Source organism: Cydia amplana, chromosome 13 (genome assembly GCF_948474715.1).
Source record: "Cydia amplana chromosome 13, ilCydAmpl1.1, whole genome shotgun sequence".
NCBI lineage: Eukaryota > Metazoa > Arthropoda > Insecta > Lepidoptera > Tortricidae > Cydia > Cydia amplana.
The window spans coordinates 3953175-3978563 of record NC_086081.1 but is presented as its reverse complement, the minus strand read 5'-3'; the positions used below and the strand labels follow the sequence as shown (position 1 = coordinate 3978563).

General features: G+C 41.3%; 1 protein-coding gene across 1 annotated transcript in view; it reads right to left on the bottom strand.

Moving 5' to 3' along the window:
• The window catches only part of LOC134653447 (pyruvate carboxylase, mitochondrial), a 57351-nt gene that overhangs the window by 18526 nt on the left and 13436 nt on the right, over nucleotides 1-25389 (bottom strand). Inside the window, exons 2-14 of the mRNA XM_063508813.1 lie at nucleotides 23986-24217; nucleotides 22868-23019; nucleotides 22081-22221; nucleotides 18763-18878; nucleotides 18278-18372; nucleotides 17235-17403; nucleotides 12181-12287; nucleotides 9405-9529; nucleotides 7379-7588; nucleotides 6347-6437; nucleotides 5476-5611; nucleotides 4805-4902; nucleotides 3227-3311 (exon numbers count right to left, since the gene is read on the bottom strand). Coding sequence (XP_063364883.1) covers nucleotides 3227-3311; nucleotides 4805-4902; nucleotides 5476-5611; nucleotides 6347-6437; nucleotides 7379-7588; nucleotides 9405-9529; nucleotides 12181-12287; nucleotides 17235-17403; nucleotides 18278-18372; nucleotides 18763-18878; nucleotides 22081-22221; nucleotides 22868-23019; nucleotides 23986-24072 — 1612 coding nt within the window. The 5' untranslated portion in view covers nucleotides 24073-24217. The remainder of the gene's footprint in view (nucleotides 1-3226; nucleotides 3312-4804; nucleotides 4903-5475; nucleotides 5612-6346; nucleotides 6438-7378; nucleotides 7589-9404; nucleotides 9530-12180; nucleotides 12288-17234; nucleotides 17404-18277; nucleotides 18373-18762; nucleotides 18879-22080; nucleotides 22222-22867; nucleotides 23020-23985; nucleotides 24218-25389) is intronic.

The window sequence follows — 25389 nt, the reverse complement described above, 5'->3', positions numbered from 1 at the left end:
TGTGCACACATGGTGCGTGAACATTATGAAATGAAAATGAATAACAGATACCAATCATTAACAAATATAATGAATTTCAGACAATAATAGATACAGGTAGATACAGGATGGTCACAAACAACCCGAAAAATTCCTGATGATGTTTCGAGTAAAAATTGTTATAACAAACATTCTTTCAAGTAAGGTCAACCGAGGTAAATGCGTCACTTGAGGTAAATGCGTCTGTTAATCTAAACAGAACATTTTAGAACTATTGCAACCCTTTCTGTTTGAAGTGCGGTCACTGAACTTTTAATGCAGACGGCTATAATAGTTATAGTATATTGCGTTTCGAAAATATCTTCAAATGACGCATTTACCACAAGAGACGTATGTAAATACGGTTGACCTTAATTAATCTTACAAAACTTTTCTTACTCTAAATAAGCACGTGAAGATTTGGGATATTCTATTCGATCTTACCCAGTACAGTTAAACCTGCATCAAATATTTAGATAGTAATGGCCAAAGTGGCCACACCTTTGTAACGATATATTTGGCCACTCTGGCCGTTACTATCTATTTGATTCTGATTGTACCTATGAAGTACTTAAAATACTAATAAAGTACTTTTACAGTACATATGGGGCTACTTTTCCGCACTAGTGCGTAAAGTAGCACTTTTCGTGCGTATGTCGAAACTTTAAAGTGCCATATGTACTGTAAAACGTTGTTCGATACACGTGCGAATAGGTAATTCGCAACTCGTGTCGATTTAAAACACTCCCTTCGGTCGTGTTTTAATTTATCGCCACTCGTTTCGAATTTCCTCTTTTTCGCACTTGTATTGAAAATAACTATTGTAAAGTAAGATACGTGTGATGTTAAATAATTACATATAGGTACACACATATATTATATACAACCGTGTGCAAAATGAAAATACATTTACGTTAAGTGCAGCCATTGTATTATAAATTTGATGTGTAGTTACCAAACTTCAGGATTTTCGGGACTGCCATGCCAGGTTTGCGCGGAAATATTAGGAATGACGAATGAGTATGAGTAGATATGACACCGTAAGATTGTGAACCCGTTAGTTTACAATCTAACGTAGGTTAGGTTAGTTTATAATCTACCTACCGTCATTTTATAATTTAACTAGCGAGATTATAATCTGACGAGTGTTTAGAATTTTACGGTGACAGATATAAAGCTTTCTTTGTATTATGTAATTTATGTACTAAGAAAATGTAAGTTTTATTACAGCCTTTTTGAAATCCCGGTTTGAAATGTAACTTAGATCGCCCGGGCCTCATTGTAATTATATCTGATAACCCTACGCGCCGCTTGAACTATCCCACTAACCCGGGGTTAACCGATGAAACCGTTAACTCAGTGTCAAAATGTACTGGGAACCATGGTAAGTCGCGGTTTAACCGGTTAACCCCGGGATAGTGGGATGGTGCAAAGTGTGTGTAGGATGATAAATACAAATGAAAACCTGTGTCAAACTTCGGTAAATAAAGGTATTAAATTTCTTGATAGACCCGTCTACAAATGTGAGTTAATATGTGTTCAAAACGCGAAAGTTTTAAATATTATAAATACAAATGAGTTAAACCCCAATGAAAAGCGATATTTTACGGGATTTAAGTATATTACCTACCACACCCATCCCGGGCTGGAAGAAACCAACAAATATTTTATTTTATGGATTCATGTAACTCTCAAATGAGTGGAAAATTGATTTTCTTACGTACGAGTATCTTCGGTATATTCGAATTAATATAAAAAATTAAAAGCGTGATGTATTATGAATTTTGTTGTAGGTATGTGTATTTTATATACGTAAGGGTGGTATTCCACCTGTCCAATTTCTTTGTCAAATGTGTATTTGCATCTCACATTTTGCTTAGTGAGAGAATGAGACGCAATGCATATTGGACCAAGATATTGGACAGGTGGAATACCGACCTAAGGTAAAAACGTGGACAGTACTTAAAATGTGCTTACTGTGCTCCAAAATTCGATATTTTATTTTTATTATTGTGGTAATGTTGATATACTTGGTCAAGCAAATCTTGTCAGTAGAAGAAGGCGGTAAATTTGAAAAATCGCGGGTTAGCAACACTACGTTTGAATTGTTCGAAAATCGTCTTTATATCTTATCTGTGAAACTGTTTTGATTTGCATTTTATCTTTGTTCGATGTACATTGCTGATTTTGGTTTGTTTCCTAGGGATACCATACTTTAGTTTGCTTTACATTGCTACTGACACATCCAGCTTGACAAGAGTATATGTATGCCGATTTAAAGCAGACTATCACTACTTTAATTGTGTAACACTTAAATGAAGTTGTGATATAGTTTTCATACATAAAAACTGAGCACAATTACAGCAAAGTAGGCACATTTTACAGTATGTAAGGTGAAACTAGGTCACTCACGTGATATAAGCATACATCGGGGTTTTCAGTGCGGGAATGTTTTACACTAGCCAAATAGGTAAAAACTGTAAAAAACTATACTAATTTATCATTTCTAAGCACATTTGGACCTTACTACCTACGTTTAATTCATAGTTTGGTAATTATTTTACAATAAACAAAGTTATAAATACACGAAATCATTCCCGCACCGAAAGCCCCGATGTATGGATATAATTAGTATAACCTCAATTTGTGACGTTCCACGGTAAAAGGAGGTACCTTATGGCCGCTGGCGCTTACGTCGCATAGCGCCGCAATAATATTGGAGCGGCGTTAATAATAGGGTAAGCGCCAACCGCCATAAGGTACCTTTACCCGTGGGACGTCACATTTTGTTTTGGCTGGCAAGTTTGAGAAAATAGTTAAAAAAAAAGCGGCCAAGTGCGAGTCGGACTCGCGCACGGAGGGGTCCGCACCATCAACAAAAAATAGAGCAAAACAAGCAAAAAAACGGTCACCCATCCAAGTACTGACCCCGCCCGACGTTGCTTAACTTGGGTTAAAAATCACGTTTGTTGTATGGGAGCCCCACTTAAATCTTTATTTTATTCTGTTTTTAGTATTTGTTGTTATAGCGGCAACAGAAATACATCATCTGTGAAAATTTCAACTGTCTAGCTATCACGGTTCGTGAGATACAGCCTGGTGACAGACAGACGGACGGACGGACGGACGGACTGACGGACAGCGGAGTCTTAGTAATAGGGTCCCGTTTTTACCCTTTGGGTACGGAACCCTAAAAATTAGGACTTACCGAGAGGAACGGGTGGAATGTATGGCGTGATGTCCGCGGGAGGTATGGAAGTGGCCAGGGGCGTAGCTGGACCGTTCACTAGCACCTAAAAAGTGTACAGAAGAGATTTAGAGAGAATAATAAAGTTTATGCATTGACGTATATCTCAGGGCTGGCCTTAAGCTTTGGTTTCCTCCGAATGCGGTGCCGTCATAAAGCGGCCGTAATATAGCGGTGAATGACGTCACTAGAACGGTGTCTATGTAAACCAAATGGCGCGATTTCCTAGAGGGCGGTGATTGACACTGTAACGTCAAAAAGCGGTGCCGCCATTTGCATGACGGCCGTCATGACGGTGTCGATAGTTTCGTGAACGTTTTATTAGATAGCGGTGAAGCCGTTTTGTATACTAAAATCTCAAATGCACCTTCTGTACCACGAGATATATTTTGGATTATTATTGAATAAATGATCTTCCGTACTACGATTATTTTCCTCTTCTGATGATATTTCATCCTCCAAGTAAATTATTAAAGCTAAATCAAGGTCATCATTTTCTCTCCTGGATACGTTTCTTTTGACCTTGGTGGCTGACGGTGTGTTATGACGCCGTGGTACTTTCCACATGTTGTCACCGTAAAAACGGCCGTCTTTTTGCGGCCGCTATATGACGGCACCGCTTTCGGAGGAAACCAAAGCTTTACGGGCAATAAGAATGCCAGTACAGCGGTGTGACACCGCTACAACGCGATTGGTTGATGAGTACACAACACGCGCGCGATTGGTCGCAACTACTTGCGTTAGAGTGCACAATTGGCTCGAATTCGTGAGTGACACCGCTGAACTAGTACCATTTTTAGTGTCCGTAAGACCCGTCCTGAGATATACGTCAATGAGTTGAGACCCGACCTATGTTATTTTGGATATCTAAATTAGCCAATATCAAAAAGCGGCCAAGTGCGCACTTGCCCATGAAGGGTTCCGTATTTAGGGGATTTATTACGTATTAAAAAAAAAACTACTTACTAGATCTCGTTGAAACCAATTTTCGGTGGAAGTTTGCATCGTACGTCATATATTTTTTTTAGTTTTATCATTCTTATATTTTAGAAGTTACAGGGGGGGGGGGACACACATTTTACCACTTTGGAAGTTTCTTTCGCGCAAACTATTCAGTTTAGAAAAAAATGATATTAAAAACCTCAACATCATTTTTTAAGACCTATCCATACCCCACACGTCCCATACGTTTGATGAAAAAAAAAAAAGTTTGAGTTTCAGTTCTAAGTATGGGGAACCCCCAAAATTTATTGTTTTTTTTTTCTATTTTAGTATGAAGATCTTAATGCGGTTCACAGAATACATCTACTTACCAAGTTTCAACAGTATAGTTCTTATAGTTTCGGAAAAAAGTGGCTGTGACATACGGACGGACAGACAGACGGACAGACGGACAGACATGACGAATCCATAAGGGTTCCGTTTTTTGCCATTTGGCTACGGAACCCTAAAAACGATGATACTACTCGTATTTCCTTTTCCTTAAGTATAAAGGTCACGAATACACCTGTAGATATTGACCACTGTTTATTATAGTACCTGTCCGAGATAGTTGAGCAGTTTCTGAGCACGGTTCTGCGAAGCCTTGAACATGAACAGCTGAGGGTTTTCGTCGATGAAGTACGTGTCCAGGGCGCCTGAGAAATAAGAGTAAATTGTAACAAAAATATACCGGAAAATTGACGACCGGTCTGGCCTAATAGGTAGTGTCTGTGAGGCCGATGGTCCTGGGTTCGAATCCCGGTAAGGGCATGTATTTGTGTGATGAACACAAATATTAGGTGTTTAGTCATAAGTATGCAGCTAAATTTAATATCAGCTAAAACTATCATGAACTATCTATCAATCTTCCATATTCGTGCGACAGTGACAGTTGCGTTTCGTTCGCTACGGAGCGTAAACGATTGGTATGTTGGCTACGCTACGCACTCACGACTTTTTTTTTATAATAAATATTATGGGACAATCTTACACAAGTCGACCTAGTCCTACGGTAAGCTCAATAAGGCTTGTGTTGTGGGTACTAGACGACGATATATAATATATAACATATTAGATACATATAAATACTTAAACACATAGAAAACATCCATAACTAAGGAACATATATTTGTGATGAACACACAAATAAATGCCCTTACCGGGATTCGAACCCGGGACCTCCAGCTTCGTAGGTAGGGTCACTACCGACAAGGCTACGGAGGACTTACCGGAAAGGAACTTCTGGTTCCCCACTACATTGAGCAAGAAAGGAATGTTGGTTTTGACGCCGCGGATACGGAACTCTCGGAGCGCGCGCGTCATCTTAGCGGCTGAAGCTGGCAGGTCGTTGGCGTGGGAGATTACCTGAAGCACATTGACACAGAATAAGTAATAGTATTATCATACAGAACGGACACGCACCGCCCCGCCCCGACTCGGATTACCTCGCCCGCGACAGGCCGCGACATGAATGTGTGCGTAAGTCGCTCTACTGAGAGCATGTCAGGATTCCGTCAGAAACTCAATGACGCGTGTACAGACGTGCCGCGCACACATATAAACGCAAATCATTTTTGATGTATGGCGTGTCCGCCCTGTGACATTGAGTTATTATGTTTGTGACAACCACTTAGACCCACTTGCACCATCCCACTAACCCGGGGTTACGCGGTTAAACCGTTAACCCAGTGTCAAATTGTACTGGTAACCATGGTAACTGCATGATTAACCGGTTAGCCCCGGGTTAGTGGAATGGTGCAAGTGGACCTCAGTTAGATAAAGAGTAAATACCGTTACCAAAGATTCACTATTTTAGTAAAACTTAATACCTTCTACAGCGAAAAAAACTCCACCAAAAAAACTGAAAATTAATTGACTCGGCTAGGTCTAGAACCTCCTTCGATATTCCTCTCTCAAGCTCATTCCGAGCACAATTGCTTTACTAATCTAGCTACAAGGAAAGTTAATAATTTTCAATGTATTTATCTTATGCATGCATGATGTCTTAAGATCAGTGCAGCATTAATCTAGTGAACATCACATTTAAGAAGAAATTATCACATTATTTTCCGTACAAAATGGCCAGATTTGTCCACTTACTTTTACTAGCAGCGAATCGTAGTAAGGCGAGACGATGGCTCCAGCGTAAGTGGCCGCAGAATCGAGACGGATACCCATACCTTCACCGGACCTGCAAATTATTATTATATTGTACAACGAAAACATAAAATAAGCCGATGTAATCGACGCAATTTATCCATTACAAACACGCATCTATTACGAAGGCGTTTGAGTGCTAAATCAGATATTTTTTATACGCTCTCCAATATATCTGATTGAGACCACAAAGTATGATTCCGTTTCATCCATCTTGTTTTATAAATTGGGTGCAGTAGTCGAACATTGATTTACAATAATACTGATTGACTGCATTGAATAGCGAATCCTTGCGTCTTGATCTTGTCTTGTGTCAGACCCAGTTCTGGTAGTACCACCCAAGACACTTAACTATAAGCTTACCTGAATACTTCGAGTCTTCCAGTGCTAGGTTGGAAGTTATTCGCCGGGTCTTCAGTAGTGACTCTGCATTGAATAGCGAATCCTTGCGTCTTGTCTTGTGTCAGACCCAGTTCTGGTAGTACCACCCAAGACACTTAACTATAAGCTTACCTGAATACTTCAAGTCTTCCAGTGCTAGGTTAGAAGTTATTGGCCGGGTCTTCAGTAGTAACTCTGCATTGAATAGCGAATCCTTGCGTCTTGATCTTGTCTTGTGTCAGACCCAGTTCTGGTAGTACCACCCAAGACACTTAACTATAAGCTTACCTGAATACTTCAAGTCTTCCAGTGCTAGGTTAGAAGTTATTGGCCGGGTCTTCAGTAGTAACTCTGCATTGAATAGCGAATCCTTGTGTCTTGATCTTGTCTTGTGCCAGGCCCAGTTCTGGTAGCACCATCCAAGACACTTAACTATAATCTTACCTGAATACTTCAAGTCTTCCAGTGCTGGGTTGGAAGTTAAGTATTCGCCGGGTCTTCAGTAGTGACTCTGCATTGAATAGCGAATCCTTGCGTCTTGTCTTGTGTCAGACTCAGTTCTGGTAGTACCATCCAAGACAACTATAATCTTACCTGAATACTTCAAGTCTTCCAGTGCTGGGTTGGAAGTTATTGGCCGGGTCTTCAGTAGTGACTCTGCATTGAATAGCGAATCCTTGCGTCTTGATCTTGTCTTGTGTCAGACCCAGTTCGGGTAAGGTCATGCCTTCGGCCACTCTGATTTGAGACTGCACTAAATCAATGCTTGTGACTTCTTCTGTGATTGTGTGTTCTACTTGTAACCTGGGGAATACAATATAAGTATTAAAATACAATACGACAATCTTACATAAATTAAACTAGTCACACAGCCAGCTCAATAATTAACACATTCAGTGCCGAAGACCCGACTATCGGGTATTTTATGATTTCGTTCCCAGGCCGGACGACCCGATAGTCGGGATCGTGGTACTACAGCTATATATGACGAAATTTTTGTGGCCTGGCGCGGATGTCTTGTTTGGCTGGGTGGCAATGAATGTGTTAAACTTTAAAGGGTTCATCGTTTATGTACTTAAATAATCATTGGTTGCAAAACTTGTAAACGGCAGACAGAGGGTATGTAGTGTGTAAATTTTGACTATTTTGACGATATACGAGGAAGGTAAAAATAATCAGTTATTGTAAATTCATCAATATTTATATTAGCGGCAAAAAATTATCTATAATTCTTGTATCTTTTGGCCAATGGAATGAAAGATGTAGTGTCTCTCACACAGGTAAAAATGTGTAGGTAGATGAACATTTCAAATTTAATATATCACGACGTATTGTTATGTGTGTGTAACATTTCCTAAGGTTCATAACTAACAAATCACTACACCTTATAAAACAGAGTCCCCCGCCGCGTCTGTCTGTTTGTGTGTTTGTTTGTTCGCGATAAACTCAAGAACTACTGAACGGATTTTCATGCGGTTTTCACCTATCAATAGAGTGATTCTTGAGGAAGGTTTTGGTGTATAATTTGTTAAGGTTTTGTGTAAATTCGTTGAACGGTGTGGGTTGCTAGTAAATCATATACTAAGAAAAAGTGACCCAAGCCTCCATTGCCCCAGGCTGAAAGCGAACCAGTGTCCTCTGCTATCGCGGCAGGTGCCTGTTCAATGCAGCAGCAGGTGACTGGTGACTGGAGGCCAGGGCTTTTTCTAAGTATATGACATTTTATTTCAGTTCATTTCCCTAAGGTCAATTACTAACAAACAGTGGATAGAACTGACCTAGCGTTGACCTCGATGAAGAAGTTGCCTTTGCTGTCTAGCAGGAACTCCACGGTGCCGGCGTTTTCGTAGCCAACATGCTTGGCCAGGTGAACAACGCAGTCTGTCATCTTTTGTGTAGCACTTCCGAAAGGTTCATTACTAACAAACAGTGGATACAACTGACCTAGCGTTGACCTCGATGAAGTAGAAGTTGCCTTTGCTGTCCAGAAGGAACTCCACGGTGCCGGCGTTTTCGTAGCCAACATGCTTGGCCAGGTGAACAACGCAGTCTGTCATCTTTTGTGTAGCACTTCCGAAAGGTTCATTACTAACAAACAGTGGATACAACTGACCTAGCGTTGACCTCGATGAAGTAGAAGTTGCCTTTGCTGTCCAGAAGGAACTCCACGGTGCCGGCGTTTTCGTAGCCAACATGCTTGGCCAGGTGAACAACGCAGTCTGTCATCTTTTGTGTAGCACTTCTGAAAGGTTCATTACTAACAAACAGTGGATATAACTGACCTAGCGTTGACCTCGATGAAGTAGAAGTTGCCTTTGCTGTCGAGAAGGAACTCCACGGTGCCGGCGTTCTCGTAGCCAACATGCTTGGCCAGGTGAACAGGGCAGTCTGTCATCTTTAATGTAGCACTTCCGAAAGGTTCATTACTAACAAACAGTGGATACAACTGACCTAGCGTTGACCTCGATGAAGTAGAAGTTGCCTTTGCTGTCCAGAAGGAACTCCACGGTGCCGGCGTTTTCGTAGCCAACATGCTTGGCCAGGTGAACAACGCAGTCTGTCATCTTTTGTGTAGCACTTCTGAAAGGTTCATTACTAACAAACAGTGGATATAACTGACCTAGCGTTGACCTCGATGAAGTAGAAGTTGCCTTTGCTGTCTAGCAGGAACTCCACGGTGCCGGCGTTCTCGTAGCCAACATGCTTGGCCAGGTGGACAGCGCAGTCGGTCATCTTTTTGCGAACCTGTCAAAAATATTTTAGCAATTTTTAATTTTTAACTAGCTGAAACGTCTGCGAACGATGCTATTAAGCTTAGAATAAATTTAAAAGTGAAATAATTACTGTCTTGGGTGAGACTTGAACTCACGGCATCTGGATCGATACTGCAGCGCTCTGACCTCTGAGCCACCAAGAGGCCGTGAGTTCAAGTCTCATCCAAGACAGTAATTTTTCCACTTTAAAATTTATTCTAAGTATTTTAATATTTCAAAATATCTACATGTATTCATGAAATAAATAAATTTTAATTTGAAAATATCTCTACTGTTATAAACTGAAATACTTAACACATTCAGTGCCGCAAAACCCGACTATCGGGTATTTTATGATTTCGTTCCCAGGCCGGACGACCCGATAGTCGGGATCGTGGTACTACAGCTTTAAATGATGAAATTATTGTGGCCTGGCGCGGATGTCTTGTTTGGCTGGGTGGCAATGAATGTGTTAAATGTCATATGTATACTAAGAAAAAGTGTCCAAGGCTGGAATCGAACCAGCGTCCTCTGCTATCGTGGCACTTCTACTGTTTCAAAGAAGAGTATGTAAATGTTTAACGTGTTCTTAATATCCAAAAGAGGTATTGATTGTCGAAAATTTTTTTAGTATGTTTTGTAAGGTAAATTCTGTAAATGTTGCTAAGATTTTAATGTTAAAGTGAAACCTGCTTTGATCGCTGTTGATCAGTTTCATCTGAGTATTAACGAGATAATGTAATTATTCTGATTAGTTATCAGTGGTCAGCTGTCAAATTTATCGTTTACTCCTTATTCGTAGAATGTATGCCATAATATAATTAACTAGGCGTCGGATATGAGCTTGACATAATATATTTTCCATTAGAGAAACGCTCCATTTTTAGGTAGACTCTGAGACGAGTGATATGTAAATTACATTTTCACTTCTCATGCTCAAAAAGTGCACCTTTATGTCGTGCGTAGACGACATAAAATCGCATTTTATGCTCTAGAGCATAAAAGTAAAGTTTTCTTCTAAGACTAAGGTAATCGGTCTCAACAGCCAAACAGTTAAAACATATTGCACAATTTTACTGAGCAATAAAATTGTGTAGATGACAAAACTTGTTATATTATTTTATTTTTGCTACAATTTTTATTAGAAATCCGTATTTTTTCTCAGTAAATTTAGTAAATCACATAAGATAGGAGTCGATTATCGTTCAAAAATGCTCCGAAATGTTTGAGTTGGCAGAAAACCAAGCGTCTGAAACTCTGATCACATGTTGAAAATTTAAAAAAAATAATTAAAAAGTTAGTTGGCGGGAATTGGTTATGTATTATGTTCTTTCGCTTTACGACAATTTCGTGGTGTAAATTGCCGTGAAAAATATAATTTATTTTCCTCGCAATCAAAGTGAAAAGCAGAGTGTACAACAAGGGCATAAATGTCCATTTTTACCCTCGTCTACTATTTTGGTCTTCGCTTCGCTCAGACCAAAAAATTTCCTCGGGTAGAAATGGGTCACTTTATGCCCTTGTTGTACAATCTACTATTTATTTGAGCGTTAAACCTACTAGCCTCATTAAACAATGTCCGATTACTTGACATTAATATATCAAAACAATACGTAGGTCATTTAATGAACGATTCCGTTCATTAGCGTGTTATCTTATTGTATAAACAATTAATATTACGGCGGGGGCTCGTCTCTCGCGTCAACATAATTAATTGTAAGTTTTTCCTTAATCACTACATAGTATAAAACAAAGTCGCTTCCCGCTGTCTGTCTATCGCTATGTACGCTTAGATATTTAAAACTACGCAGCGGATTTTGATGCGGTTTTATTTAATAGATAGAGTGATTCAAGAGGAAGGTTTATGTATAATTTGTTAACCCGTGCGAAGCCGGGGCGGGTCGGTACCATATAAAAAAAAAAGTATAGTAACATTTATGACCTACATTGGTTTGGTTTTAATATATATACCCATGGTTTTTGATCGTTTACCTGTACATGGTGAGGTAAATTTAGTATGTACGTTGCTATTCTATCAGAACTTCGAAAACGTTTTTTGCGATGTTTTTTTTTGCCCCATTTTTACTTGCTCGAACGCATTATTTTTACATTTTGAAAAAGGCATCCCGCAGTAGGCCGTATAGGGTAAGTTAGATTTGTGAACCTTCAGAAAAGCCGAAGGGCGGTTTATGAAAAAAAATTATTTAGTCATATAAAATTTGGCAAGATAATAAATGGAATTAAAAAATGTTTCGAAGTTGCGATACGTAAATAATGTTTCGAATTTGCGATAGTTAACCACCAAACGAATTGCAAGCGCTGCTCCTGAGCTTCATCATTCGATTTAACAGTCTACATTTACAAAGTTCCTGGTAGGAAGAAGTATATCCGGTATCGTCTTGGGTCGTCCCATTCGTTTTTCGTCAAGTTCTTAAATTAGTCCTATTCTGCTTTCGTCACGCATTCTACATTGAAAGCCACCGACGATTGTGACGAATGTAGAATGGGTGACGAAAGCAGAATAGGACTAATTTAAGAACTTGACGAAAAACGAATGGGACGACCCAAGACGATACCGTATATCCACAAGGGTCCCAAAGGGTCCCATAAACCATAAAATATAAGATAAGAAACATTTTGTACCTCAGGGTCCAGCCCGGGCGCAGGGGCCACCTCGACGACCTTCTGGTGCCGGCGCTGCACGGAGCAGTCGCGCTCATACAAATGTACCACATTGCCAGCCTTGTCACCTGAAATACAAAATAACACATTGGTTGCATCAAGATATCCCAAGCAGGGATGTTGCGGATGCAGATTTTTTGACATCCGCGGATGCGGATGCGAATGCGGATATTTAAAGGCTCACATGTCAAGATTTGGTACTTAGAAAACGTCAAATATTACATTTTTAGTATTTTTTTATTTAAGAAAAACGAGACGTTTAGTATTTGAGCAAGAATATAGTTGCATTATATTTAATAAACAGTAACTTGGCCGACTTTTCTAGATCTAGACGATTTCGTTATAGGTAATGACGAAATTACCTAGTACTTACGCCGCCGCTAAGACTTTCCTTGTACCGACTTGTTCGACATCCGCATCCGCATAAGCTCCGCATCGATTTTATGCGGATGCGGATGCAGATGCGGATGTTGAAAATAATGCGGAAGTTCCGCGGTTGCGGATGCGGATGTTCGCAACATCCCTGATCCCAAGTATCTTTTAAGATTTACTTTTACGCATTGCGTTAGAAAATCAAGAACTATTCTCATCTAAAAATATGAACTGACTAGCATGTACCTGGCCGAAACGTTAATGGAATTGAAAATGTTGGCCATTAACCATTATAAATTGAACCGTAAACTGTAATCGTCCGTTACGGTTTAAGGTTCAATTTATAATGGTTAATGGCTAAAATTTTCAATGCCAACACTGGTACCTACACGTAGGATCTGTCAGGGATCGGGTACCGGTATTTTTTGTATGGGAACGAAAACGGTATTTTCGTTGGGTTTGTTATCAAAAAGTAGCCGAAAACACCTCGCGTGATTTGTGCACAACCCCTTACTATCTATCTCTTGGGAGCTAAAACGCTACATAACATTTTTTTATTAATTGGGATCAAATGTCTATATGGGACCCACCGCATTAAAAGCAACACAAACGTCAGAAATGATAGTCAAAGTCCGACAGTCGTACTTCACTCGCGAAACGCTCCTAACAAATTGATATGTGAACGTGACGTTACTGTCACATAGAGCCCATCTTGAAGTATGGACAAAACAAGAAATTTGCATTTTTGTCGGTGAAATATTGTGTTTATGTATATAAGTTGCTATACAATCTTTTTTGGATAAAATGTAAGTAATCGAATGGTATCCTTACTTATTTACTTTTTGGAAGTATAGAAAAAACTTAAATTTTTAAACTTTCAGGTCCTGTATTTTTGTATTATTTCCATATATTATTTTAATATCCGCATTATTATGACAAATTGCTCATTTGCTATCTATTTTATTTACTAGATTTTGTTATAAAATTCAACATGTGTCATCATCCCTATACACGGATCATTAATTAACCTGTTTATGTGCAATAAAGTGACATACATACATACATACATACATTAATCATATCACGAAACAATATTTGTAATAATGCTGCTAAGCCAATTATCAATGTAAGCTTTACAAATTATATATCGATACAATAAAACAACAACGGATTTCAAAGGACAAAGATCACTATCGATTTTTATCAATACAAACAAGAATGTCATCACGGTTACACAAAAAGGTTATAATGTATAACGCAACAAATACGCTTTCTTATCAAAAAACCTTACCTCATTTGGTAACCATAATATTTGAAAGCTCATGCAAATTTGTACCTTATTGTATAATAACAAGATATAAATTTGAATGAGTTCTAAAATGTAAGTTATTTTATGCAAAGTGTAAACAAAACGGTACGTACTAGGTACCAGTGGCGGCGCGTCAAACATATTCATAGGCAAGCCTAGGGGGCTAATTTGGCTTACATATTTCCTTTACAACTTTGCTATAACGTCTAAAAACAGGCAAGCCGGTGGGAGTCGGCTTTTATGGACGCGCCGCCACTGCTAGGTACGCTAAGATATTAAATTAATCAGGAAAAACGGACTGTATACTCACTTATATCTTTAGTAGTCGCATTTGTATTAATACATTATTAATATTAATTAAATATAGCTCAGATAAAATGTTCCTTTTCCTGACAAGGGCACAACCGAGTGAAGTTGACAAATGCGTCATCTTATCGTCTGAATGATTAGTATCAGGGGCTCGTCTGATGTGTCATTATATTTAACTAGCGACCCGCCCCGGCTTCGCACGGGGTACACAAAACCTTAACAAGTTATATGTATATCAAAACCAAATTATACACCGAAACCTTCCTCAATCACTGCGCTCAATGAACATGGATCCGTTGTCAAAAGCTCCTAAAGCTTCTGAGGAAGCACGCTTGAAAGCTGACTCCACTTCAGCCGGGATCGAAAGGATTTTTATGCCTGATAATTATCGATTTATAATAACAATAACCTAAAATTTATAAAATGCGGTATGTTTAAAAACAAAACACGCGTGATTTGGAACGTTGATTATCTTATATTTCAATGGTTAATAAAAAAACTAATCAATATTAGGTCAGTTTTTATTTGTACATGGCAAAAAACGCCCCAATCATTATTTTTTACCATCAAAGAATTTAAAGAAAATAAATATAGCACCATCCATAACTAGGATAATTATCCGATATTTATCAATGACTATAATTATCAGGATTATTCTGGATAATTTCGAACCCTGACTTCAGCCATGTCACGTAATCGTACTACTCGTATTCCAAAGGCACTTATCACTACACAGTATAAAACAAAGTCGCTTCCCGCTGTCTGTCTGTCCATATGTATGCTTAGATCTTTAAAACTAGGCAACGGATTTTGATGCGGTTTTTAATAGATAAGAGTGATTCAAGAGGAAGGTTTATGTATCATTTGTTAACCCGTTCGAAGCCGGGGCGGGTCGCTAGAGTGTAACAAACCATGAGGTACTTACCAAGCAGTTGGACCTCAATATGCCTCGGCCGTTCGATGAAGCGTTCTATAAACATGGATCCGTTGCCGAAGGCGCCCAACGCTTCTGAGGAGGCACGCTCGAAGGCAGATTCTACTTCGTTCATGTCACGTACTACTTGTACTCCAAAGGCTGACTTATTTCTAACAAAGCATGAGGTACTTACCAAGCAGTTGGACCTCAATATGCCTCGGCCGTTCGATGAAGCGTTCTATAAACATGGATCCGTTGCCGAAGGCGCCCAACGCTTCTGAGGAGGCACGCTCGAAGGCAGATTCTACTTCGTTCATGTCACGTACTACTTGTACTCCAAAGGCTGACTTATTTCTAACAAAGCATGAGGTACTTACCAGGCAGTTGGACCTCAATATGCCTCGGCCGTTCGATGAAGCGTTCTATAAACATGGATCCGTTGCCGAAGGCGCCCAACGCTTCTGAGGAGGCACGCTCGAAGGCAGATTCTACTTCGTTCATGTCACGTACTACTCGGACTCCAAAGGCTGACTTATTTCTAACAAAGCATGAGGTACTTACCAAGCAGTTGGACCTCAATATGCCTCGGCCGTTCGATGAAGCGTTCTATAAACATGGATCCGTTGCCGAAGGCGCCCAACGCTTCCGAGGAGGCACGCTCGAAGGCAGATTCTACTTCGTTCATGTCACGTACTACTCGTACTCCAAAGGCTGACTTATTTCTAACAAAGCATGAGGTACTTACCAAGCAGTTGGACCTCAATATGCCTCGGCCGTTCGATGAAGCGTTCTATAAACATAGATCCGTTGCCAAAAGCGCCCAACGCTTCCGAGGAAGCACGCTCGAAGGCGGATTCCACTTCGTTCATGTCACGCACTACTCGTACTCCAAAGGCTAACTTATTTCTAACAAAGCATGAAGTACGAAGTACTTACCAAGCAGTTGGACCTCAATATGCCTCGGCCGTTCGATGAAGCGTTCTATAAACATGGATCCGTTGCCGAAAGCGCCCAACGCTTCTGAGGAGGCACGCTCGAAGGCAGATTCCACTTCGTTCATGTCACGTACTACTCGTACTCCAAAGGCTGACTTATTTCTAACAAAGCATGAGGTACTTACCAAGCAGTTGGACCTCAATATGCCTCGGCCGTTCGATGAAGCGTTCTATAAACATGGATCCGTTGCCGAAGGCGCCCAACGCTTCTGAGGAGGCACGCTCGAAGGCAGATTCCACTTCGTTCATGTCACGTACTACGCGTACTCAATAGGCTGTTATTTGTAACAAAGCCTGCGGGCTCAGCACGGTTCCATTTTTATCGACTATCACTATGCCCGTCACTTTCGCACTTACATATTTGTCAGAACGTGACAGGCATGGTGATAAACGATAAAAATGCTACCGTGCTACTAGGGCTGAGGTACTTACCAAGCAGTTGGACCTCAATATGCCTCGGCCGTTCGATGAAGCGTTCTATAAACATGGATCCGTTGCCAAAAGCGCCCAACGCTTCCGAGGAAGCACGCTCGAAGGCGGATTCCACTTCGTTCATGTCACGCACTACTCGTACTCCAAAGGCTAACTTATTTCTAACAAAGCATGAAGTACGAAGTACTTACCAAGCAGTTGGACCTCAATATGCCTCGGCCGTTCGATGAAGCGTTCTATAAACATGGATCCGTTGCCGAAAGCGCCCAACGCTTCTGAGGAGGCACGCTCGAAGGCAGATTCCACTTCGTTCATGTCACGTACTACTCGTACTCCAAAGGCTGACTTATTTCTAACAAAGCATGAGGTACTTACCAAGCAGTTGGACCTCAATATGCCTCGGCCGTTCGATGAAGCGTTCTATAAACATGGATCCGTTGCCGAAGGCGCCCAACGCTTCTGAGGAGGCACGCTCGAAGGCAGATTCCACTTCGTTCATGTCACGTACTACGCGTACTCAATAGGCTGTTATTTGTAACAAAGCCTGCGGGCTCAGCACGGTTCCATTTTTATCGACTATCACTATGCCCGTCACTTTCGCACTTACATATTTGTCAGAACGTGACAGGCATGGTGATAAACGATAAAAATGCTACCGTGCTACTAGGGCTGAGGTACTTACCAAGCAGTTGGACCTCAATATGCCTCGGCCGTTCGATGAAGCGTTCTATAAACATGGATCCGTTGCCAAAAGCGCCCAGCGCTTCCGAGGAGGCACGCTCGAAGGCGGATTCCACTTCGTTCATGTCCCGCACTACTCGCATACCGCGACCGCCGCCACCGAAGGCCGCCTGCAAGAGAAGTGTTAGATGTTGTAGGAACTCGACTTTAGTTTTAGTGTAAGGCCTGAGTGGACGCTCGAGTTGTGCGTGCAGCGGGGCGGGGCGTGCGGCGTGCATGTTAAACAAATGCAAGCGTATAGGAGCGGCCTTAGTGCACGCTGCTCACATCACGCGTGAGCCCACAGCCACGCTGCACGCCCCGCTGAACGCTCCGCTTCGAGCGTCCACTCAGGCTTTACACTAACAGCAAATTGAGACAGTGCGAGAACCCGCATGCGAAAGTGTTTTTTACAACAGAGATGTTTAATCGATCGATTGAATCGGTAGTACTGTATGTACTACTGATTCAATCGATCTGATCTGATCGGGACAGGATGACTCTATACTCGTAGTAGGCAATGCAACGAAACTTGCATGTGAGTTTCAGCAGCGTCTAAATGAGTCTAGTTGAAAAGGCTCGCACAGCTTACAAAACTCTGCGTTTAAATCTCTTTTTAGGTCCGTACCCGTAATAACGGGACCCTATTACTAAGACTCCTCTGTCCGCCTGTCTGTCACCAGGCTGTAACTTATGAACGGAGATAGCTGTCTAGCTATCTAGTTAAAACTTTCACAGATGTATTTGTGTTGCCACTATATCAACAAATACTAAAAACATAATAAAATAAATATTTTAATGGGGCTCCCATACTACAAACGTGATTTTTTGTCGTCTTTTGCGTAATGGTACGGAACCCATCGTGCGCGAGTCCGACTCGCATTTGTTTAAGAGTATTTTGAGTGATAAGTGGAGACTCGCGAGATTTTATAGAGCGTGAATCACTATATGACTACAATAATAAAACGCATTGTATCTTGCAGTAAGTAATTACTAGTTAAATACCTTGAAGATGACTGGAAGACCATGTTTCTTGCAGAAGTCTACGGCCTCTTCTTTGGTTGTAATAGGACCGTCCGTGCCCGGTACGATGGGGACCTCTGGAATAGATAAACATAAAGTAAAATAGAGGTAGGCAGATACACCTAGGCACAGCATTTTATAAATTGTTATGAGTCACTTTAAATGCATATCCCAGGAGGGTCTCCCGTTGACCACGAACGCTGTGAAACTTTCGAAATGTCGGGATGTATTTAAATTTTACTAAACGCGATATAATTCGTTAAAATAGGTTTCATGAGCAACTATTGCAGTAAATCTTTTCCTTCTATATTTTAATCAGAGCGAAAACCGAATTTAGCAAATTGCGGGCATTTTTCTCTGTCACTCTAATTACGCCTTCATTGGAGTAAGAGAGAAAGATCCCTGCAATATGCGAAATTCGGTTTTCGCGGTAGCCCCTCAGTTAAGAAATCATTTGAAATACGTACTAGCTTCGATGGCAGCTTTCCTGGCGGCCACCTTGTCTCCCATTCTCTGCACCACGGAGGGGTGCGGCCCGATGAAACGCATGCCGGCATCAACGATGGCTTGCGCGAAATCTGACCTGTGAACATACAAGGTGTAATCTAAAACGTGATACAAGATAATCAAACCTGAATCTTTTCATGATTTTGAACAACTTTTACTATGGGGTCAATTTTGTAATATTAAAAAAAATTGAGCTGTTCCATTGAAATGGTCAAGGAGAGGTAGACAAAAATGTATGGCAAATTTTTTTTTTATTGTTAATTTACAAAGTTGACCCCATAGTAAAAGTTGTTCAAAATCATGAAAAGATTCAGGTTTGATTATCTTGTATCACGTTTTAGATTACACCCTGTATACAACTTTGTACAATACCAGCGGGCGCAGCATGGTTCCATTTTTATCTCCTGTCACTATGCCCGTCACTTTCGCACTTACATACTTGTTAGAACGTGACAGGCATGGTGACAAGCGATAAAAATGCGACCGTGCTAAGTGAGCAGGCGTGGCACAATCCGCGATTTCATCGCGTCGCTACAAGTACATGCGGCCCACACCCATTTTGGTGTCTAGCCATAGTTGTCGCGCACCGCTACGGAACGGACGCCTACTCGCGCTTGCGCCTGGCGGTCATATCTGTCGTAATATATGTGTTTTGTTAGAGAGTGAACCTTCTGTACCTAGTACTATATTTTTTTCAGTGACACTACGTTATACAGTACAGAGGCATGATTCGTCGGCTTTTATAAAAGCTATCAGACACTTACCTTTCTGACAACAGTCCATAACCGGGATGAACAGCATCCACGTTGTTCTCTTTAGCGACCCTGATGATCTCAGGGATGCTGAGGTACGCTTCTACGGGAGTCAGACCTTTGCCGACCACGTATGATTCGTCGGCTTTTATAAAAGCTGTCAGACACTTACCTTTCTGACAACAGTCCATAACCGGGATGAACAGGGTCCACGTTGTTCTAGAAGGAAGAAAAGTACGCTTCTACGGGAGTCAGGCCTTTGCCGACCACGTATGATTCGTCGGCTTTTATAAAAGCTGTGAGACACTTACCTTTCTGACAACAGTCCATAACCTGGATGAACAGCGTCCACATTGTTCTCTTTAGCAACCCTGATGATCTCGGGGATGCTGAGGTACGCTTCTACGGGAGCCAGACCTTTGCCAACCACGTATGACTCGTCGGCTTTTATAAAAGCTGTGAGACACCTTTCTGACAACAGTCCATAACCGAGATGAACAGCGTCCACATTGTTCTCTTTAGCGACCCTGATGATCTCGGGGATGCTGAGGTACGCTTCTACGGGAGCCAGACCTTTGCCGACCAGGTAAGACTCGTCGGCTTTTATAAAAGCTGTGTCACACTTACCTTTCTGACAACAGTCCATAACCGGGATGAACAGCGTCCACATTGTTCTCTTTAGCAACCCTGATGATCTCGGGGATGCTGAGGTACGCTTCTACGGGAGCCAGACCTTTGCCGACCAGGTAAGACTCGTCGGCTTTTATAAAAGCTGTGTCACACTTACCTTTCTGACAACAGTCCATAACCGGGATGAACAGCGTCCACATTGTTCTCTTTAGCAACCCTGATGATCTCGGGGATGCTGAGGTACGCTTCTACGGGAGCCAGACCTTTGCCGACCAGGTAAGACTCGTCGGCTTTTATAAAAGCTGTGTCACACTTACCTTTCTGACAACAGTCTATAACCGGGATGAACAGCGTCCACATTGTTCTCTTTAGCAACCCTGATGATCTCGGGGATGCTGAGGTACGCTTCTACGGGAGCCAGACCTTTGCCGACCAGGTAAGACTCGTCGGCTTTTATAAAAGCTGTGTCACACTTACCTTTCTGACAACAGTCCATAACCGGGATGAACAGCGTTCACATTGTTCTCTTTAGCAACCCTGATGATCTCGGGGATGCTGAGGTACGCTTCTACGGGAGCCAGACCTTTGCCGACCAGGTAAGACTCGTCGGCTTTTATAAAAGCTGTGTCACACTTACCTTTCTGACAACAGTCCATAACCGGGATGAACAGCGTCCACATTGTTCTCTTTAGCGACCCTGATGATCTCGGGGATGCTGAGGTACGCTTCTACGGGAGCCAGACCTTTGCCGACCAGGTATGACTCGTCGGCTTTTATAAAAGTTGTGAGGCACTTACCTTTCTGACAACAGCCCATAACCGGGATGAACAGCGTCCACATTGTTCTCTTTAGCAACCCTGATGATCTCGGGGATGCTGAGGTACGCTTCTACGGGAGCCAGACCTTTGCCGACCAGGTAAGACTCGTCGGCTTTTATAAAAGCTGTGTCACACTTACCTTTCTGACAACAGTCCATAACCGGGATGAACAGCGTCCACATTGTTCTCTTTAGCGACCCTGATGATCTCGGGGATGCTGAGGTACGCTTCTACGGAAGCCAGACCTTTGCCGACCAGGTATGACTCGTCGGCTTTTATAAAAGTTGTGAGGCACTTACCTTTCTGACAATAGTCCATAACCGGGATGAACAGCGTCCACATTTTCTCTTTAGCGACCCTGATGATCTCGGGGATGCTGAGGTACGCTTCTACGGGAGCCAGACCTTTGCCGACCAGGTAAGACTCGTCGGCTTTTATAAAAGCTGTGAGACACTTACCTTTCTGACAACAGTCCATAACCGGGATGAACAGCATCCACGTTGTTCTCTTTAGCGACCCTGATGATCTCGGGGATGCTGAGGTACGCTTCTACGGGAGCCAGACCTTTGCCGACCAGGTATGACTCGTCGGCTTTTATAAAAGTTGTGAGGCACTTACCTTTCTGACAATAGTCCATAACCGGGATGAACAGCGTCCACATTGTTCTCTTTAGCGACCCTGATGATCTCGGGGATGCTGAGGTACGCTTCTACGGGAGCCAGACCTTTGCCGACCAGGTAAGACTCGTCGGCTTTTATAAAAGCTGTGAGACACTTACCTTTCTGACAACAGTCCATAACCGGGATGAACAGCATCCACGTTGTTCTCTTTAGCGACCCTGATGATCTCGGGGATGCTGAGGTACGCTTCTACGGGAGCCAGACCTTTGCCGACCAGGTATGACTCGTCGGCTTTTATAAAAGTTGTGAAGCCACGTACCTTTCTGACAACAGTCCATAACCGGGATGAACAGGGTCCACATTGTTCTAGAAGGAAGAAAAGTCAGCTTCTACGAGAGCCAGACCTTTGCCGACCAGGTATGATTCGTCGGCTTTTATAAAAGCTGTGAGACACTTACCTTTCTGACAACAGTCCATAACCGGGATGAACAGCGTCCACATTGTTCTCTTTAGCGACCCTGATGATCTCGGGGATGCTGAGGTAAGCTTCTACGGGAGCCAGACCTTTACCGACCAGGTATGACTCGTCGGCTTTTTGTCTGAAAGAATAACACAATTTTTGTAATTTTCGTCGGTGATTTACTTCAATTATTGGGGATGAGATAGACAGCTAGTAACCTAGCAAGCTAATCGCTTTTAGAAACCCCAGTCGAAGCTTAAATAATGCTTTAACCTTTTGGACGCCAATGACCGATATATTCGCACCGTAGGTTCAACGCCAAAGACCGATTAATAGGTCACAGACCACCGAGGATCATAGACCTACGTGCATATACATAAAGTTCAACTTCAGTTTTGACACTTCAATGATGTGGCGTCTGAGTGACAGCTTTTGTGTTTGACACTGCGTGGAAAAGGTTAACGGGTTCACGTGAATGGCGTTTGAACGAACGATTACCTATCATCTATGGCATATGTTTAGTAGAGAATCATAGTCTTATCAAACTAGGCTTAGTTTACGGTTCAGGGCGAAGTATATAGGGTCTCCGATCACCCCATGCAAAGCGGTAAGTAATGTCAAAGCATGCTAGACTTCATAGATGTTATGTCTTGGAGATTTTTGACCAGAATGTCACCATTCAATCTTTGTTAGTAAGCCAACATTACATGATTAAAGTAGGACCTTGCCTCTTGTTCATAAATCTAAGAGCAAATATTTTTGATATATTTGTCTCCCTCTCTCACCTGTGCATCTGCAGTTTGTCCTGCTCGCTGTAGATGGCGACGGACCGTATGCCGAGTTCGGAGCATGCTCGAAACACTCTGATGGCGATCTCTCCTCTATTTGCTACCAGAACGCTCCTTATGGGCTTGTATTCAACCGGTTTGTTTGCGTTCTGAAACACAAAATTGTAATTAAAAATATGATATAAAAATATAACGTACCTAATGGGGTTGGCCGGTCGATGTATTTAGCAGATGGCGCCATCATAGCTTGCTCTGTCAATCCCTAGAATTGTGTAAAATTTTTGTTTTTTAATGCCCTGGATGCCAGCCCTTTAAGCCAAATCTCATAGAAAAAGGGGCAAGCTATGATGGGGCTTCTATGCAAACATTTAACAGTTGCGAACCCCATTTCATAATACAATTCAGAATAATGAAGTTTTGTGTGTCTCCAACGGGGGCGTTGTTTTGAAAATAAGACACCTACGAGTACGAGTATGTATATAGAAAACTAGAAACGAACTAGGAGTCGAATCCTATTTTAGTATTTTGTTAATGGTTTGAAGTAAGTCGTAGCCAGTGAACTATAAAATACTACAAGGGGGAGTTCATAATTTACGTCACAGATTTACGCGAGTTTTTGACCTCCATGGACACGAGTGACTAACCATTCATGAATCTTAATATAACGACATAAAGGCTATAACTTGCTAGCAATAAACAATAAAATGTGTTACCGTTACGTTGCGTCTTAGTGTAAGGTCTGAGTGGACGCTCGAGTTGGGCGTGCAGCGGGGCGGGGCGTGCGGCGTGCATGTTAAATAAATGCAAGCGTACGAGTATAGGAGCGGCCTTAGTGCACGCTGCTCAAATTACTTGTGAGCCCGACGCCACGCTGCACGCCCCGCCCAACGCTCCGCTTCGAGCGTCCACTCAGGCCTTACACTTATGTAAGCGAACAACTCGCGCGAACGCGAAACGGCGCGGCGCGGCGAGACGTGCCTACGGCGTTCGCGTTCGCAACGAGATCGCCCACGTAGGACACTTCTACAGGTATCAAAGGATTGGTTCACCCCGCGCCGCATCGCCTCGCTTCGCGTTCGCCTACGTAGTACGCTGCGTTAGTTGTTAGTACTTACCGAGCTCGCGTATCGTGCTCTCGCGCAGCTCCATGCTTGAAACTGATTGGCCGTCAGATAAACATGGCGCACTTTGAGGATCTGCATCTTCACTTATCGAATAAAAAAAGTTACAAAAACAATAAGTACCGCGCTAAGTAAATAGCACTTTAGCTTAAACGAATAATTATTTCATTGTATAAAAAATAAAAGTATATTGACTAGACTATTCGTTTTCGTTTCGTTCCGTTTTCTGAAACAAAGAAAAGTTAGTGTTAAAGTACCTATATATTTTTTTCTGAAATTCATTTGTTATCAAAACTTATCAAGTTATCATAGCGTTGTTTATAAATATAAAGATAAAACTCTGGATCAAACAAAGAAGTATTTAATAAGCAATTAAAGTTGTTGATCTAAAAGTAACATAATTTATAATTTAAGAGAATAACATTTATCCGTTTTATTAAATTAAAAAGTATGTTATCGTTTATTCGTTTCACGTAAAATTCAGGTGCAGGAATTTTTACAAGACACGACCATTAAATTTAATAAAAATTAAAAAGGCTTATGAGATTTTTTATCATTGCTAAAATAGATCACCTATCAGTCAGACAAAAAAAAACAATCACTACGATAGGTTCGAGAGTTACAAATAGAAAAAATATACAAAAAGCTACCTCAGATATTGACACACAAAACATATAATTCATAGGGCATTTCAGACTGCAAGTACTTTCAAGTTAATCAAGAATAGGATCAAAGATTAAAGATAGCAACTACATACATATTATAGTCTAACCTGCACGTAAAGTGAATAGCGGACACGTAATATCTTGTAATGGTATACATATAGGTACAGTGTATATGTAATATGTATGATGTGTGTACAGATATATGTCATTGTATATATACATATATCAATGTAAACGATAGTCAGCGACTAGTAGATTATTAGCTCAATTAGACTTGCATACTTGAAGCGGTTAGCGCTATTTTAAACGTAGATAATATATATGGACCTACATATGTCCATGAGGGACTTTGTATTTGTACTGCGTAATATTTACAGTCCCTTCAGTGTCTTTTACTTAGTCAGGAAATAAGAAGGAAGTTTATTCATTATTTTTTCCTATTTATCTTAGTACCTAAGGTTTTTTTGGATTCTGCGCTTGTAAAAACCTGCTTGTGAATTTTGCAGCTTTTGACCTTGTAAATAGGTACCTGTAAAGATTGAATTTTAAAACTATTTCGCTTTAGCCCTCTCTTAAACCCTTATTTTAAATTACATTGTATAATTGACACAAAATAGAGTGAATGCTAATAAATAAGTATTACCATTTTTACAATAGAAATATTTAAGTGTGCATAAACCAGATGGAGAACAAATAACCTATCAAGTCCAGGATAATAATTAATAGCAACACA